This window comes from Dermacentor silvarum, chromosome 5 (genome assembly GCF_013339745.2).
Source record: "Dermacentor silvarum isolate Dsil-2018 chromosome 5, BIME_Dsil_1.4, whole genome shotgun sequence".
Lineage (NCBI taxonomy): Eukaryota > Metazoa > Arthropoda > Arachnida > Ixodida > Ixodidae > Dermacentor > Dermacentor silvarum.
This window is the reverse complement of record NC_051158.1, coordinates 4,503,484-4,522,806: the sequence shown is the minus strand read 5'-3', so window position 1 is coordinate 4,522,806 and position 19,323 is coordinate 4,503,484. Positions and strand designations below refer to the sequence as shown.

The window sequence follows — 19,323 nt, the reverse complement described above, 5'->3', positions numbered from 1 at the left end:
GTACTCCCGTATCAGATTTGCTGTAGATGTCAATGCTTCGACCTCGAAAACTGCGACTTTCCTTAAAGCGAAGCTTTTTCTTTGTGAACCCTCGTCGACTTTTCTGACGGGAAGGCTGAGAGCTGGTGTCTTGCCGACTAGCTCAAGCTTGCCAAAACAAATGTAATAGCGTGTCCAGTGGTGGGATCAAACCTCAGGCCCGATACTGTAACCATTACCGATACGTACTGTAGCCATACTGCAAAGAAACTGTAACCGCAGCCCGATAATGTAACCATTAAGCTATTTTTTTAGATGCGAAGCATCTTATGGTCGGGGCTATGTCACTTCCTCCCTCCCTCCCTCCGTCCATCCGCCGTGCGGCGTCCACACCCCTACTGCGCATGCGCATCCTCCTTCCCCTCCTCACCTTGTCTCATCTCCTCTCCTCTCGGCATTCCTCCTCTCCTCTCCGACGCTCCTCTCCTCTCCGGATTGCGCAACAAATGGCAACACCTGCGGCTCCGCGCGCGATAATGCGAAGCAGCTTAGGTTAGAGGCGCGAGCGACGGTAGGCGCCCCGCAGGCACCGGCAACAGTCACCAACGCCGCGCGCGTTCGGTGCGAATGCGGGCAAAACGCCGACGGCGTCGACAACAGTTCTGCGCGTTGCTGGTGCTGCTGCATGTCCAAGTTTATACAGCTGATAAAACTACCTTGAGTCGACCCCATGGCTGCTTCGCATACTACTCAGGGTTCCACTACGGGAAGATGGTGTAATTTTTTTCTCTCGCGTATGCTTCTATCGCGCCCAGGCCGACTTGCTCTTTGAGATGATCGCCGTGCGCGTCACACTGAGTAAGGCACCGGTGCGCGAGAGCGCATGCGCGCGCGCCAGCTTCTTCATCGTCAAAGACGCAGGAATGAAATGGCCTCACGAAAACTTCGCTTCACATAGATTCCAAGATCTGCCCTGGATCTGCGTAATTATTTCCATTTCTTCTTTGCGACCCGCGTGTGGCGCTGATCTACACTACGACCTGCCGTGGGTTACGACATTACGACACCATGTCGCGGGTTCGACTCCCAAAAGCGGCAGCCCAATTTCGGCGGCGGCGGAATTCAAGGACGCCCGTGTATTTATTTATAAGTTATAGGTGTATGCGTTAAGAACTGTCGGTCGTCAAACTTAATATGGAGTGGTAATTTGGAAGCGCATAAAAAACAAGGACACGAGAAGAAACGAAGACGAAGACAAGCGCTAACTTTCAACAACGAAGTTTATTTGTGGGACCGGTCGTACTTATACACAACAACCACATGCACGGTGATATCAACACTGAAGATAAGTACATGACGGCATAAAAGCAATCTAAGGCTGTTGTATCAGAAAACACTAAGAACCTGAATTATGAAATGCATATTTTCGGTAGCTTTATGGCATATGCAAATAATCTAACTCTCTCGCCGACAATGAAAGTGACGGTCTGCTGATGCATTGGTCAGCGGCCGAGAGGATTTGCTCGGTTTCTATTATCAATCTTACATTCTCGCGTTTATCCCTGTATAAAATGGCGGTGTCATCTAGAAGAGGGCGACATGAACACGTTTTGCAATGCAAAGCAAGAAAGCCGTCACCTGATACACATTGTACTTTATTTCTGTGCTCTCTTAAGCGCTCATTGATGCATATTCCGGTCTGGCCTATGTAGCATCTGCCGCATGACAGTGCAATACGATAGACCACCCCTACGGTGCATCCGACGAACTTTTTCCTGTGGTTCTTATCACATACCGACTTTTTGGTCCTCATTGGGTTGGTGGATTTGCACAGGGTGCTTAGTTTATTAGGGGCTGAAAAAACAACCCGCACGTTGCCTCGACTCCCTATCTTTTTCAGGCTATGCGAAATCTGGTGAATGTACGGGATCACTGCGGTTATCACCTGTTCACGTCCGCTAGCTCTCGCATTCTCATGAGGGCAATGTCCCGAACGTTCCTGTTTCAGCAACTTTTCTGCCACCGACACCAAAACCTGGTTTGGATAACCAGCCTCCTTGAGCCGCGCGGACTGCTGCTCGAAACTGGTTTTCATTAAGTGTGGGCATGATTTCTTAAGAGCGTTTTTCAAACACATGTTAGTTATGCCCCTCTTCACCAACTTCGAATGAGCTGATATGGAGTGCGCCACTAGGGCGTCACTCATAGCCACACCTTTAGAAGTTAAATCCCACACACACAAAAAAAAAGATGGAAAGAAACATATGCCTCCATTCCACCCTATGAAAGTGGATGTATACAGCGAAGATGGTGCGGACGTTAGACGTCAGCCAAGCACCACCACCGCGAGCGACATACGCCACGCGCGCAAGCACGTGTGCGGAAGTGCAGCACACATCCTTATTCTTCTAGGCCCTCCGCCAAGTGCAAGCGCCTCATTGAAATAACTGAATTTTTCAGAGTAAATTGCCTCAAAAATTCATAAAGTACGACTTACACGCACCATGCAGACGTGATACACCGAACTGTAATTCAAATATATGAGAAAACACAATTGTGTTGCGCAGAAACTAAAGCACAAACCCCTTTTCCAGCTGTCAATTTTTGGGTGAGCACGCCACGAGAAATTCTCGATCAACTAGAGGCTAATAGCTTCGCCGTTAAACATCAGCATTGCGCCAGACAATCTAGTCCGCCAGTGCGTTCCGCTTACTCCTTCGATGGCCCTCTATACCGTGCGCCATCCAGAAAAGCCTGTTCGGGCGGGTGGAGGCGCTCCTGCCGAATGCGAAGCCAGCGAGAAAGGGTGAGCACCAACAAGAAGCTTACAACGAGCACACGACCACTCGGGAAATTCGGCGCTGTACCGCGGACGGCGAGATGACACAGGCCTCGAGCGCCGAGGAAACCGGCGGGTTCTGGCAGCGGATCAGACGGCTCACGGGCTTGGCTGACAACACGACCACCGCCCCGATGCGCACCCGCAAAGGTAAATCTATGACACGTTGGTGCAGTTTTTGGGTGCATCCTTTGGAAGCACAGACTTTCTTACTAAATATTCTAGAGCGAACTCTGACTCGCCGCGGTGACTCAGTCAGCTAAGGCGTTGTGCTGCTGAGCACGAGGTTGCGGGATAGCATCCCGGCCGCGGAGGCCGCATTTCAATGGAGGCGAAATGCAAAAACACCCCTGTGCTTGCGTTGTAGTGCACCTTAAAGAACCCCAGGTGGTCAAAATTAACCCGGAGCCCTCCACTACGGCGTGCCTCATAATCAGAACTGGTTTTGGCAATCAAAAACCCCGGAAAGAAGAAGAAAAATACGGAACTCTGGTTGGCACCGTGATTGTTCAGTAGCCTGGCAATGATGGTTAGTACATGGATTTATTCGATATTTTGCTTGTGACTTTATTTCATCATCATCATAATTATCTCCAAATAACCCTGTCTTGCGCTAGCTGATTCCAACTTGCGCCTGCAAATTTCCTAACTTCATCACCCCACCTAGTTTTCTGCCGTCCTCGACTGCATGCGCTTCCCTTCTCTTGGTATCCTTTCTGTAACTCTCATGGTCCACCGGTTATCCATCCTACGTATTATATGGCCTGCCCAGCTCCATTTTTTTTCTCTTACTGTCAATTAGAATATCGGCTATCCCCGTTTGTTCTATGATCCACACCTGTATTTATCACTGTGAATTGTTGCACTCGTGAGGCAATATTGGAACGCAGCTCTTAGGCGCCCATTCCTGAGACGAGCGACGGCGGCGTAACCGAGCGAACGAGCACAGCGAAAGATGAAAGCGAACGCGGAGCGCAGTGGGGGATCAAAGACGCGAGGAGGAAAGCGGAAAGGGGCGGCGGAACCATCAGATGGAAAGCGGAGGGTATGACGAAAGCGTGAAAACAAAAGCTTAGTTCGGCGACGATGACTACAAGATGGCGCCAGATTAGCACCCCTCGTCTGAGAGGTCAGCCATCGGCGGCTGTTGTGAATCGCGCCCACGTGTCACCCACGCGCTGGCTCTCGCCATCACCAAATTAGCGAAGCAGTCGCGCCACCAATTTGCTCTGCTTGCAACATGCCGCACGAGACAGATTGTCCACGCCAGCCAATATCTAATTATCATTCAGGCTGAAGCACCATATGATTTACCCTCCCCCCATGGACACTCTCGTTAAAGTTGCCTAAAGTGCTTTTTTTTTTAAGAAACTACGTTTGGGCGCACAGGAGCAATTGGAGATCGCTGGGACATGAATTCGGCCTACAGAAAACATCAAGATGTGATGATGATCATGATAATGATGAAGATGATTGAAACGACGCGAACGAAGCGAGGGCACCTTGCATTCAATCAGCACTGTTGACAACAGTGTCTGAGCACAGTGTGTGTGTAGTCGTATGCACTGACGGCATCGAGGCAGCCATATTGCCTTACAAACATCGCAGTGGAAAGCTGCGATTTATCCCGATTCGCTTATCTAGAGCAGCGCAGTGCAAGTTGCGAATGGGACAGCAATGCAGCGTATGTGACGTCACACGAATACAGATCAATTGGAGGAACAGGCGATGCTCATTCAGCGGGGACATCTTGGATCGCTCATAGCGCGCCAAGTATGACTGAGATATGAAAGTTTTCAATTGCGCATGTTCCGAATTACTGGGCGTACTCGAGATCAAAATCAGGGGCCAAATTCACAAATATTTTCATTTGGAAGTGATGTTCGCTTCTCACGTACAGTCTGGCCGCTATCGCTGATAAAATGCGCCACATGATATGTCCGACACCAGTAGCCATGATCGACCTTGGGAGAACTCTGCGCGTAGCACTCCGAGGAGTGATGAAGCAAGGGTCGTTATCGCTTGGAATGCCGTCTCATTTTATTCGCATCCCTAGTGGCCAGAATGTGGGTGACGCTGATCAATGAAAGCGTCTATGGCGCCCTCTGGCCAGTGCAAGGTGCCTGTGCAAAAGAGAACAACGCGAGCACACACAAGAGCCATTATACCAATGGCCTAATGAAAAGAAGGCAACAAAGTAGTTAACGTCCTTCACACACCGGCAATACACCCACACTCAACAGCACACGCTACATTCTAAGTGCACCATTTTAGGACACTGAACTTGTCCCACCGAGGCTCCGTCAGAACAAAACAAAAATAACAGACATAAACTACTGCACGTTTAACAAAAGTAACAATTAACCTAGTTACGGAGGAAATAAAAGCTCGAAGGGAGCGTCACGGGATAAAATTTCAACCCAGAAAACGTTCACCGAGCTCCTGATCATGCAGCAGTTTCTTTTAATGTCTACCAGCCCCGATCTCCGAAGGGAATAGGTTTGGCCATGTTGGTTATTCATCGTAATACAAATAGCATAGCGCAGTGAGCACGAGGGACAAGTCAAGACAAACCGATCTCAGCAAGCGTACTTTCGAAAAGACCGACAGCCAGCAACGTGCGGCTACGGCTCTCTCAGATTGCGACGAAGATAAATGTATACGCTACAAGAAGCCACAGAATTTGCGCAAGCATGTCGGGAGAACGTGTGCACAGGATGATTGGCAAAGTACTCGCGGTGCTCCTCGATTAAAACCTACCGGGAACCAAACACATGTACTGACTCCGCCGAGTGCTAGGTCACGTATTCTGTTGACTTTTGGAGGCACAGGAGAGAGAAAAGATAAGGGGGTGGCTTCACGGGGTGTGGACTTGCGAAAGCTGTCTGCATGACGTCACGCTTCTGCCTAAGTCCTTCCTCCATGGCCTTCCTGTAGTGTCTCGTGTCTTTGGCTTTCTGCCATGTATATTATGGCACTGCATTCTGTCGCACTGCGCCTATAGATGAGAGAGTAAGAACGTATCAGTGTCTGTGTGCAGTTGCTCCTTGCACAGTAATCCACAAATGCTTAAGGAAAACAGCTTTCATGACAAATGTGAAGCTTTGCTCCGTTAACGCGTGGTGCTTCTAATTTATTGGGTGACTGTGTAGGTCGAAAGAACTAGTACACACTGACACTTTGAATACGAGGCTATGTGCCCTTCGCTATAGAATTCAGCTTTTTTTCGCCATTCCAGTAGCTCGTTCTTTTTTTTATGCCAATTGTACTCGTTTCAGTGTGGTACTCTATACGCTGTAGATTTACCTGGGTCAGGTCCGAAGCGTTGCGCTTTCATTCATGGCGGATGCCAACTTTTCCTGTCGGGAGTCTGCGTTCAACCTTTTGTGGAACACATTGCTGGAACATGAATGAGCACACTGGAACATGTATGTTTGCTTCACAGTTGCGAAAGCGGCAAGAAGCGCCACGCAGCTGACCTCGGACACTGCCGCGCCTAATCACCGCAGCGTTGCGCGAGTGAGTGCCCCGCCGGTGGCCGGTCAACAGTCCCCGGCTAGGAGACAGGCGAGACCACGTGGTACGGGGCGGCGGCCGGAAGCACGGGTGAACACGTGAGTCCCCGCCACCACGTGTGGCCACTGAGCCCTTGTCGGTACCCTTTACTGGTTCATTCCACCTCATTACGGCGCTTACGTTACGGGCTTCAACCTCATTACGGGCTTACGCCACGTCTAACGGTGGAGCCCCGCTACGATACGTATATGGAATGTTTCGCTCTCAAGGGGAACTCCACGCTAGTACGCAACCTTCAATTACAGCCAAGGTAATGCTCAAAGGCCAGGACGCTATATTTGCACGCATAGACACCTGCCTGACATTCGGCATCAGACTCTTTATTTCTCGATAAAATTTAACTGTTGCGTTTGCGTGAAGCTGCCAACTTTATTAACACCTATGATTTTCCTTTAAGACCACAGTGCACGTGTGGGTTCTGTCTCTCTCTTTCTGTGTGTATGTGCGCGTGCGTGCGCAAAGCAGGTGCATCACTGCATAGAGTTTCCTACACAATTACTAGTAGAAACTCTGACGCTGCGATCATTCAGCTACAATAGGAAAGATGGGTATAGAGGGTGCATGTATATGTCTAGTCTTCATGCTTGCGGCTTCATACTTTCTCGCGGCATCATTTATCAGGCCTTATTTTTTTTTTAACCTGCAAGAAATTGTTCTTTTTTATATATGATATGAATAGAATAAGTATCTCCACACGTGCATAACAATCGCCAATCGTGACCTTTACATCGTAGTATTTTTTTGAATACAATAAATTTCGGAAGTCAGGAAGCCATTCAGAATATTATTTACTACCAACCATGCTAACGTTGCATGAATCATCACACCTGCAGCTCCCGGAGAATCTACCACCAGTCTGCCCACTCGCAGATTTTGTAATATATATTTATTTATTTATCTATGCATCTGTCATAACCTCCAAGATCGGCCGGTGCTCGCGGTGTCACCGCACGCGCCGCCTAACCATACAGAACATGCCTATCTGCGTCTCACGCTGACAGATTAAGCAAAGCGTTTGCGGTCCGCTCCATTCCGACGGGGTCACGCTATAGCAATTTGCACAGCCGCTTAGCGGAATCGGTAGTGCGCATGCATAGAAAACTCATGCCAGCCACAGAACGGAGAACGCTTTCCCCGCTCCGCTTTAAAGCCGATAGAACTATGCGTGAAAGTGCATCCACCTTGCATCACAAAATTATGGCAGAAAGCATGCACGCTAGATGAATAAGTAAGTCAATACAAAGCATTTCTTCCCTGGACGTGGCGCAAAGGCCGACAAGTTGCGCTTCAGTTTTGTTTTTCCTTGTATTCTGCTGACTTCGTATGTCACCGTTCCTGCCACAGCGCAACATAACGATGAATAAAGTTCAAACAAGGCATTAAACAGGCGCACATCTGCTGCTGTTCAGAAAATCGTCCCGTTTCCGTCGTAGCCCAAGTGGCTGGCGTCGGCAGATCTCGAGGAAGCTGAAGCAGCCGCAACGGCATCTGGCCCCCAGCGCACGGTGCTCATTCCCTCCTTCCCGGTGTGCACAACGCTCTCGCAGGTTCCTGCAGTCGTCCATGTTCGTGCTGAGTGCCGTGCTCGTGGTTCTGCTGCTTCCCGCGCTGGCCCTGCTGACCCCGTACATGCGGGGTGCCGGCGAAGCGGCGGCTTATGCAGGCGGAGCCGCGCTCGAGACCGTCCAACCAACTCACACGTATCAGCTGCCCGACGAGAACGCGTCCAATTGCGTCCGCCGTCGCCGCTTCGTCATCGGCACGTCACTGACGCCGGTCAACGTGAACGCCGCTAGGACCGTGTTGAAGGCGAGTATTTAAAGCTTATCCGGCTCATCATACTCGTATATAGGCTGGTAACGCATGGTTTTGTAGAAAGTCACCAGTGCTTGGACGGACAGGTGGTCGGCAGGACGTACAGACGGAGGGATTGATTGATTGATTGATTGATTGATTGATTGATTGGCTGACTGGCTGACCGATTGATTTAGATGGAACGAACTGGATGGACTGAATTGAAGGAGTTGAGTGTAATGAAATTGAATTGAATGGATGATTTGAATTGGATGGGATGGGATGCAGTGTTGTACGTACGGGCGGATCCGATTGGATTGGGACTGAATGGACTGAATTAATTGAACTGGATGGGTTGGACAGATCGATAGACGGACGGGCGGATTGAATTATATGGGATCGTATGGGCTGAATGTATTAAATTGCATGAATCGGTGGACAAACGGAGAGGGGCAACAAACAGGTAGGCAGACAGTACGCAGGTTGGCAGGCAAGCATATAGATATAGGTGGGCGGAGAGAATGCAGATGGAAGTTGTATTTCTGTATCGGATGGTAACAGGTGTCACCTCGCGACAAAAAGAGATTCATGTTATCTTCCCTTCACTGACTAGCCTATCTATTCTATCGATCTTCACTACCAATGCTCAGGCTTCCCTTATTTTGAAATCAGCTAGTTGTAGCACTGACAAGGCTGGAGGGCTCGAGAAAGCACATGTCGTTCCGAGATAAACAACCAACAAGCCCACATTACCACTACCATTGTCGTATTTATCGCGATCTGACGATCTGATCTCAAACTCTAGTTCTTTCAAGATCTCTCGGCTTGCTTTAAATATTCGGCGAATGAATGCTGATTGTTTTCAGCGAAAGTTGTCGGGTGCCTTACGATAGCCACAGAAGGTACTGCAGCCTGTGGCGCACTGTGCTAGGTCCAAACACTTAATGTCGATTTGGGTGCACATCGGGTAGATCCGTAGCCTGGTTTCACCGGGAGAGGCTGTAAAAGCTCAGTAGTTCTCTGGGGTCCCGGCAGCATCTCTGAAAACCGTGAATATGTAATACTTACACATCTTATAATACTTATATACTATATATATATATATATATATATATATATATATATAGAAACTGTCAGCTTTTTCATAGCAGACGTCATCAAAATCTATGAAGTCACGAAGAGGAACTTGGCGTTCCCGACCTATTTATTTTTTTTTTTTCGTCTGTTCCGGCTTACCAAGTCTGCGCACATGTGTCAAGACGGACTTGTTCGGTGTCCCAGAGGTCTAATTTGCCATTCCAGCCTAACCTAATAAATTATTATTGATTTCATGGGGCCCCTAAGAACCTTTCATCGATTTAATCTTTGTAATTTTTTTTTTATTCACAATGCTGCTACTCTGTTTATGAGCATGGCTGGTGGGCTATAGAAAAACGTCTAAATTTATTACAAAAGCGACAAATGCGCTTCTATATTGGGCTTTCCAAGCAAAGAAACATAACAATAGCGCAACAGCACGCACACCATTCTAATCAGTCAACCAAATTGACAAAATAAAAAGAAGCGAACAAATGAAAACTTAAGAACGAAATAATACAGAATCCTTTGAGCACTTCTTCGTTCGCGAAAACAACCTATACAAATCAGTTTCTCGTTACCAACACGTTGCCAACGAACCCTTCCAGATCAAGAATTGTGATTGACATTAAATGTGTCAAAGTTACATAATATTATTGATATGCGCTAAAAACTCCACTAAAAGAAAGCCAATCTGAAAGGATGATGCATCGTACAATTTCTTGTGAGTATGTAGACATAATTACAGACTAAATAAATGTCGATTTATTGTACAGACAATCATGTTCCTTTTTTTCTCATTGGAAGAATTGTATAAGCTTTTTAAAGCGCATGCACAGGGTGGTGATTGGCTGCAAACATTATGATCAACGAAACACTGTGTTCTATTTTCATTGTTGACGGAAGACGTCGTGTCCAACGCCCCGTCAAACATCAATGTGGTCGTCTGCAGCTACAGAAGATTGCAATGAAGTGAAGCAGAGTGAAATTGAGCGTGCAAGCTAGGTTTCAAAAAAACCATGGGCACCTCTTTTTGGCCGCAATCTGGAAGAACTGGCAAGTCCGAGGCCACGTATGCAAATAAGTTAACCGCGTTCCGACGTTCATCAGAAAGCTTCAGGCGAGGCTAGTGCATGATTAAAATATAACGATCACTCACGTAATATTGAAAGATACAAACATGTATAATTTTGGGGAAAATATAACAAACTCTGCTGCTCGTAGTGAACAAAATTTGTTACTCATGACCATATAAAGCCAACAGACAATGAAGCCAAGGATGGCATCAGGGGAAATTAACTGCGGTTGTACATTGAAATGTACAAAATAATAAAGAATAGGCAAATGAAAGTGGATGAAAAGACAACTAGTCACTGGTTGGAGCCGAACCCACAAGCTGCGCAATTTGATCAAATGAATGCACCATGACACAGCAATGCACCGACAAAGTCACTTGTTACTTCTGACATCAGCCCAGCCTCCGGCTTCCCGTCATTCGCCGACGGCGCCTGGTATGCCTGTACAAGGAGGCGCCCGACACCGCGGGCCTGTTGGAGGACCTCTACAGCGTGTGCACTGACGTCGTCTACGGACAATTCTACCTGGACAAAGCCGGTCTGTTCGCGAAGCAGGTCTGTTCTCGACGACACACAGAGAGGAGATTTTAATACTGCACTCGTGGGCTTGGTTTGTGCGTAACCAATGTACTAGGAAAGCGCGTCCGACAAGACTTAATGCTAGATGAGACGACAGGCACTACAGTGAATATGATGAGGTTGGTGGCAATAAAAAAAATGAGTTCAATTCTGTCACCAATAACGAGTAGATTTTTTTTCTTGTTTCGGCCACAAATTAATTATTTTTTCCTTACTGGTTATGTAGGGACGCTCGAGACGCCAGAATACAATCGGTGCCGCCGCCGTCGTCGTGATGACCTGCTCGAGAGCGCATTAGGGCTAGAGTAACACCGCCTAGACAAGGTGTTGATGTGCTACGTTGATGTTCTCGCAGAATAAAAAAAAATAAGTGAGGCTGCATGTTAACGATTCTGACGCTTCCAATACTTAAGGACAACATATTACAAATGTTTATGTGGACGCAGCCAAATAGCTACGGCCACGTTAATACACAAGTCTTCAATGAGAATTTTAGCAGAGCATTCAGCATCACCAACAAATGACCGACGCCAATGTTGCATATCCATCTGGAACATAACAATGGAAAGCACATGCATGGCAGCACCTCTTGTTATTCCCGGCAGCGTCAGAACAGACTGCTGATCAATAATGATGACAAAACATCGCTAATGCTTTTCTCTCAAGGAGAGATGTGACTAAGCGAAAGCTTATTTTATCATTTACGTTTTGATCTTGCGAAGAAGAGCAAGCAACAAGGCCGAATTCGGATTAAAACGTGCGGCCTCGGACTTCCCATATTGTTTCGCCTAGCTGCGCGGGCCATGCTAAGCCGCCACGCTAAATCCACAGGATAGCGTACTTACGTAACCCACGAAGCACTTAATAGAGTGCCTTAGATTGTCCGTAAACTTGCTCGCGTTTACAGATTTCCGCATTAGCGGAGTCGTGCAGTGCAAACCAGTTTCCGCCGTTAAGGGTGCACAAGTGTGTAAATAGACCTATAACTCACACATTTACGCCCTTTACGGGTGTAAAGGTGTGAGCTATAGACCGATTTACACCCTTATAACACACGGAGGGTGTAAATTTGCTTACAGTCGGGATACCAGCAGCAAAGCTGGTAGACCCACCGCTGTAGCTTAGTGGACATGGTGTTCAGCTGAGCTCAAGGTCACGTGGGTGATTCCAGCAGTTGTGGGTGCATTTCGATTAAGTTGAAATGCAAGAACGCCCATGCACATAGATTTAGGTGCGGCGCCTTAAATAACCATGGGTAGTCAAAAGTAACCCTGAGTCCCCCACGATCGCCAGCCTCATGAACAGGCCGTGGTTATGGCACGTAAAAGCGCACAATTTAGTTATTTTAATGAAACCTGGTAACGACATGTTGTGATGCTTTGCACGAGAACAATACGCCTGGAACACTTTTTTGTCGCGTGAGTGTTCTCGTCGAAAGAAAATCATAAAAATTGTGTTTGTTAATGATTATGTCACGAGTGAAGTTTTACACCAGCAATTGAGTGGAATATTGCAGGTTAATGCAGTATTAGCCTTGGTTGCTCTCTGGTTAAACTCTACGTCACCAGATTCCGCTACCAGCGTTGTTTCTGCTGTACGCCTCCCCGGTGATCCTGTATTTCGCAGTCCTAATTCGTTTACGGGCAAGCTGAAATAATCTGTTATAGCGTTCCGCATATGTGCAATTTGGATCTGCTATTTCATAGCGCATGCTAAGGCTTCGTGTACCCTATACTAAACTCTCCTAGCTGCCTGTCCTCTATGGTTAAACTGCGCGCCAGAACACGCACAAAAAGGTTTGCTATACTGCCATCCACGTCTTATGTAACCCGGTATTTCGCACAGGGTAATAGGCTTAAGGACAAGCTAAGTCTATCAAATATAATACTGTTACGGTTGTCAATGAATGACGACGCTTTGAGGAAGCAAAAAGTCGCCGCATTACTCCGAACTTTACCCGTCTTCCGAACACGGCTGCGACGTCTACCTGCGAGGACTTTCGTCTCCCGCCCGTTCCTGCTGCATCCGACAATATCGTGCGCATCTTCCGCCGCGATATTGAAGCTGCCTCCCCATTTCCCCTTCAGGTGCGTACCCCGCAGCTCCACCAAATTGTTATGGGTAGAAAATACGCTTGACAATATATCTACACCATATATACAACGGGCAGGAGACAGGCATACAAAGAGATCCCCCGTGTGCGTGACTATCGGCGATCGTCGTCTTCGTCAGTCCTGTCGTCATCCTTCGCTACTGCAGCGCCTCGTAGCAATACATACGAACAAATTCGTCCAGTCCATATTTCCTTGCTCAAAGTTGCTGTTATCAGTAAAACAAGGTTGCGCGTTTTAATGCGAAAACATTATATGCTCCATGAAGCTGAAAATCCGGTGTCCGTTGTTATCATCAGATGGTACCAAAACCCACGTGACCAAGTGCTGACGTCACGTTCCCGGCGCTGGACGTGCTGCGGCTCACACTGCGAAATCCCATGGTGAATAGCCATGGCGTCGGGCCTGGCCTACTCCCAAATTCGGATTAAGGTAGAATAAAGTGCATTAATGTAGATTAGAGTGGATTAAGGCGGAATAAAGCGGATTAAGGTTGATTACTGTGAAATAAAGCGGATTAAGGTGGATCAAAGTGGATTACGGCGGATTAAACTGGAGTTTTAATTTAGGGTGATAACTTAGACAAGTCCTCATACTTTCGCGTTCAAATCACGTAAAGATACTTTAGTGACTGTCAGTTATTTTTTCTAGCGCTTCGTCGACATAGCTTGTAAGTATCACTTTCGTTCCCGTTCACTGGTTGACACGGAGCAGCCAACGTTGGAACACAGGCTGCCGGACAAGTCTCGATACGCGCACGCGCCTCGCATTCTGGGCTGGCTGGGCGGTGAGCTGAGCGACGCTGGCGACTTCTCAAGACTCGCCGGCGAGTCCGCGAAGGCGCTGCAAAGCTTCGCCCACAATTTCGCGACGTGGCTGGAAGCGTGGTCCTTCGACGGTGCGCACCTGGACTGGAGGTACCCAGGTGAGTTTTCGGGGCCTGTACGTTTCGTCAATCATGGCGTCGGCTCTGAAGCGCCTCGCCAATCTTAGATAGCTCATCCAGGATCGGTTGGTAAGCTTGATTGTAAATTTACATGGCGGGAAGGAGAAAGAGAGAGACGTTTATTAATTCAAAAAAATATATGTGTGTGCATATAATAAAAGGCAACCCCTGTGGTTGTTCGGGTGAGGTGCCCAGGTTAGGTTAACCGTTTCATTCCTTAATGTGGCTGAAACCTGGTCATGTGGTCATACCTTAAAAAGCGGCTCAGATGGCCGAAAAATACCTACAGATTTTAAAATTCAAACAGATGCAACTTGACTAAAGAGGAAGCTTTGGCTAAGGGGCTCCTATCAACTTAGATGAAAACGGAGGAATTGTTTTTCTTGGCAACCGAAGCACCGAATTCGATGTGGTGTGTTTCATTTAAAAGAAAAAGTTAGTGTACTGACTGCAAGTAAGCGAATTTTCTGAGGCCATCAATTTTTAATTTAAAAAATTGTTGAAATTGCAATATCTCCGAAAACGAAACTATGGAGTTTGCAACTCTGTAACTAATTACTGAAAAATAATACCACCAATCTTGCAGAATTAAGCGCTGTCATTGTGTCAGAACCCAATAGCCAAAAAATGAGTGCCGGCCCTGTGCACTGTGCTTCTCATCTTGGTCTTTCTTGCGCTGTAAACTTCATTTCTTTCTTATGCACCAACGAGCTGACCAAGGCGTTCTTGTGAACAAGTCTTCTAGTTGAAAAGTGGATTCCAGTGCCGGATCTTGTTTTACCACTGCTGGTCACTTGCAGACTAACTTTTAGTTGTCTACAGGACGTTGCTGAAAGGAGGAGTTAAGTGAAGCGCCTCTTGAGTTTCTCAAAATCGCTTTCTATGCAGGTGGTCCTTGCGAGGTAGCAGACGATTACAACACGTTTGCGAGACTCCTGCAACTCCTGCGAAGCAAGACTCGCCTTCTCTCAGTGGCCCTTCCGTACAAGGAGGCAATGCTTGCCAGACGCTTTGATATCAAGAATATCGCCAGGTGCGCGGCCGTTTACGCTCTTTAAATGGGCTTTGAATATAACCAAGACGCTAAGAAAAGTTTGTAGCATAAGGCCAACTCCGATTTATCTCGGCGATTACGAATGAAACGCAGATACGTCTTACTAGACAACCGTTAAAACAATTTGAGATACATTTGTTGCACTTGAGAAAGGGAGCTGAATTCTGCCGACTGTATTAAGGAGAGTGGTGATTTAGGGCTTCATAGTTGCAACATAACATGCTGGAGGTGGGTGAATCTTAAATTAATTGAAGGATGAATTTAACAAAATTCATAACGTTTGCACCGAAAACGGACATCGCAGTTCAGAGAACTCTATAAGTTCCAGTTTAACTGTAGTCTGATGCTTGAGTATTTATTTTTCGGGGTTTTTTTTTTCAATTTTCGACAACTGTTGTAGAACCCTGGCCAGTGCAAAATAATAGACAGTGGAATGAAAAAATCACCACCCCTTCCACTCCATGAAGAATGTTGATCAGCGAAGCTGTGAACAGCGCTACTTGCGGGGGATGGGACGCGTCGGTGTCCACGAGCGACGGCGTTCCTAGTGGGTTGCGGGGGATGGGACGCGTCGACGTCCACGGGTGACGGCGTTGCTAGCGCGTGCCCCACGCTTTTCTACGACGTTCCCAGGCAAGAGTCCTTGACCAAAGCTCCGTATATACAACCAACGCTAACGCGAATTTCTCTCAAACCCCAGTCCTCCGTTGGCCTACTTTTTCCGTACACCGCCATTGGTTGGCGGCCTCACGCTCTTCCCCCTCCAACGCGAGTACTGGACGACGCGATTTACGTCAACTCCCGCTACCCGTTCTCCTTTTCATCTGCACCCTCTCACAGCATTCTGGCAGGGTTGAGCCAATGCCACCTAGAAACACTCTGGTTGAGCTCTTCTTTTCCTCTCCTCTTCCGCTAGGTCACGTGGGTTTTAGCGAACGGATGACGGCACAGGGTCCGCAGAAACAGCTTCGCTGTAAAAAGACTATAGTGTCCGCTTTAACATGCGCCTAGAGTATGCTATACGGCTCTGCAACGCAATCACCTCTCGTAATTTCTTGGTGCAGCTTAGCCGACATGTTGGTTGTGAGTACTGACGAGACGTTGGCCGAGGACTACACTGGTCAGCCGAGCTGCCCCGGCGCAGCCCTGCCTCAGGTGGCTGCTTCCTTGTGGAGGGTTCGCCGCATGGCTGCGGCCTCGGAGCTGCAGCAGCAGCAATCCACCGCCAACCGCGATGTGCAGCTCTGCCACACGGTGTCGCTAGCTTCCATCGTCTACTACCGCAGCTTCGCCCAGCCGTCCAACTTGAGCAAAGGGTACGCGTTTCGCTGTGTCATTCTAATGGGAAATAATGCAGATCCATCGCACATCTCGGAACCTGTATGAAGTGAAGCTTTCTGGTGGCGGCGAATCAAATGCTACAGATTGGCCCATTTCATTCCTGTGTGAACGAAACTAGTGTGCGCCCATGTGCTCTTGACTGTCCGCGCTACGCAATGTTAAAGATGCGGCGATGATCTCGAAAAGTTAGTTTACGTTGGCGCGATTGCAATAGACGTGCGAAATCAAAAAAGGTTAACTGTATGGTTAGAACATCGGGCTGCTGCGCTGGAGGACCGAGGTTCGACTCCGTCATCGGGCACACAATCCAATTTTATTTAAGCATGAGCTATTCGACAAGACAGCAGCGCAAAGCAGCAACGCTCAGGAAAATCCAACAGCATTCGCAAAGAAAGCCTCGCTTCACCATTTTGTGGTTTTGGCAGCGCCGTACAGCGCCGGGGAGAACACGGCACGTACGCTGCACTCACTTGTAACACGTGACAACCTATGGATCACCTGGCAAGGACAAGACTGTGCAACTGAAGTTAAGTGTGTACTGATGTGCCAGCATATCATGTTCGCCCATTTTCATGAAGTCACAGAGCAGGCGAGCTTCTGTCTTTGTCGGCATCCCTCGGTGACTGCGTTTTGAAGCGTGAAGTCACAGGGGACTGGTGCACTACGCGTTTATGGGCGGAGCTTGTGTAGAACATTTCATGTTATAACCGTGCATAGTTTCACGTATCTCAGGGGAATGAAATTACGAAGGCATGCGCGGTAGCTTCTGCGGTGCTATTGCGCGTGGCTTCGCGCGCAATTCCGTCAGCTCAGAGGGTATTATTGCGATAGCAATTATATGGACACTTCAACCGGATTTCTGCCGTCGGCGTCGCCGTCGCCGTGAGGTTCCCTATAGATAAAGTCTTCGCCGCGCGCCGTATGCCCGAGCGGAAGCGTGCGGGGACGCGCGCTATCACGTAGAGCGAACGCACTCAATCTCCCACGCGCAAGCAAGGAAGCGAGAAGCCAGCGCCGGAGGGAGCGGGGGGGGGGGGGGGGGGGGGCGCACTTCTACTCTGCCAACAACCGCGCTCGTCGCTCGCTCGCACCGTCGCTTATCTCCACACGGCTCTGACCTTTATGCGCCGCTGCATTCGCCGCTCAGTTTCCGTTGAAGCGATAGACCGCACGCACCTTCGCCCGTTGCTGCGGCGTATGCGCTTGCTGCCAGCGTTTTGACAGTCGTTGTCTGCAGTCATTCAGTGTGATCTATTCATGTTTGTTTGTGCGCGCTCACACCACGCTTGTTCAATCAGTTAGTAATAGTCGGGCCACATTTTCCAACGCACCCTACACATGCAATGCTGCCCGGGTCGGCAGTGCAGCGCTACAGGTGTGTCCCTTCGCACGCGCTGCCCGCGGGAAGCGCTTCTCATCGACACCACCGTTTCACACGCGCCTTCTCGTGGTCATCGAGTCTCTCTTCATGTCGGTCTACTTACGCCGCAGCACACCTGCTTACTTAATCAGCTCATGTTTACTACAATTCATATTGCTACCAAAGCCGCTCACCTTACTTCGTATGACATTGCTGTGTTGCTATCGCATTCATTGCTTCGCCCTTAGGGCGAAACTGTGACATTTCTTTAGTGACACCCAGGGCGTTCTCGTTGAAAAGGCCTATATACCGTTCTAAATTGTAACGTTCTAATTTACGTTTTTAAAATGAATTTTTGTTTTGCCAACTTTAGGCTCCATTATAGACCCTTCACTTTTCAAGTGTTCTTGTATGCTCGATACATATTGCTAACATTCCGATAGTACAGCAAGAAAATTAATTACTGTTTTTTTGTATTACTGATATATACCACATGGCAATATAACATATTGGTTAGTAGGAAGAAATACTTCCATATTGTTTCCACGGCAATGCCTGGTCAATCTTGCCACGTGGGTGCGTGCCTTTTGTACCAGACGACAAGAACAATGCGTGGAACGGATAACATGTGGTCTGTTAGAATAACTTCTATTAAGGCAAGAAAAATGTAGTCCAGGCCAGCAGAAGCTTATAAAAAAGGGGGCTCAACCAAGTGCCCAAGCTAAAGAACACATGGTCAACGTGCGCGGAGATTCAAATAATTCGACTCTTTATTCTGTTTATTTTTTATGCTCATTACGCACTCATTGTGTATCTTATGCGCATCGTATTTCACGCGCAATCATCCCTTTCTTCTTTAGCGTGGACACTTAGTTGACCCTTGCCTTATTTGACCAAGAAGGCAGGAGGGAGATTGTGCCGTCTATAGTGCAATAAGGTTAATTTTCGACTATATTGGTGCTAATAACGCCCGTACCGTTAACTCTACCTACACTCCGACTAATGCTTGCATTGTGTCTCCCTGAGAATTACATTTCGGTACCTATTTCACGGCCCTACAACATCCCAAACTAGCCAAATTGGCCCTTTTATTAAGCAGTCACATATATACATAATGAGCCAGATCACAGACACGTAAACGCGTATGAGGTCATCAAAGCAGACCTTGTCTTCAAATGGAAGAGCCGGGAGAGAGTGCTCCGTCTAAATCCACAACTTGTTTAAAATTACGCAGACTTTTCGTCGTGAGCTCGGTGGTTCCCTACAGCGACCACTGCCTGAAGAAGGCGGGTTACCGTAACCAACCACTGCTCAACGAGCCTGGATGCACGGCGCTTGTGCGCGACAGCAACAATGCCCCCAGGTGAAGGCTGCTGTTGTATGGTTAGCTAACCTTGATTTCTTGACTACAGCACGTGACTCATACGAATCCCGAAACCTCCCGCTAGATCAGAGTTTGCGTGTCCGGAAAACAATGACTAGACAAAGCAGTAGCGGTTGGAGGATTTGTTTTGTCATTCATGACTAACAATTCTAGCTGTCATTAAACGCCACTCTCTCTAGCACAAATGAATAAGATCCATGAATTCAA

General features: G+C 47.9%; 1 protein-coding gene across 1 annotated transcript; it reads left to right on the top strand.

Annotated features, from left to right (window-relative positions):
- Positions 1-8,709: 8,709 nt before the first annotated feature.
- On the top strand, positions 8,710-19,099 carry LOC125945392 (uncharacterized). Its single transcript, XM_049667144.1, has 6 exons — positions 8,710-8,742; positions 10,738-10,896; positions 13,683-13,956; positions 14,866-15,010; positions 16,096-16,347; positions 18,967-19,099. Exons 1-6 carry the CDS (start codon positions 8,710-8,712, stop codon positions 19,097-19,099), a joined length of 996 nt encoding a protein of 331 aa, XP_049523101.1.
- Positions 19,100-19,323: the final 224 nt, after the last annotated feature.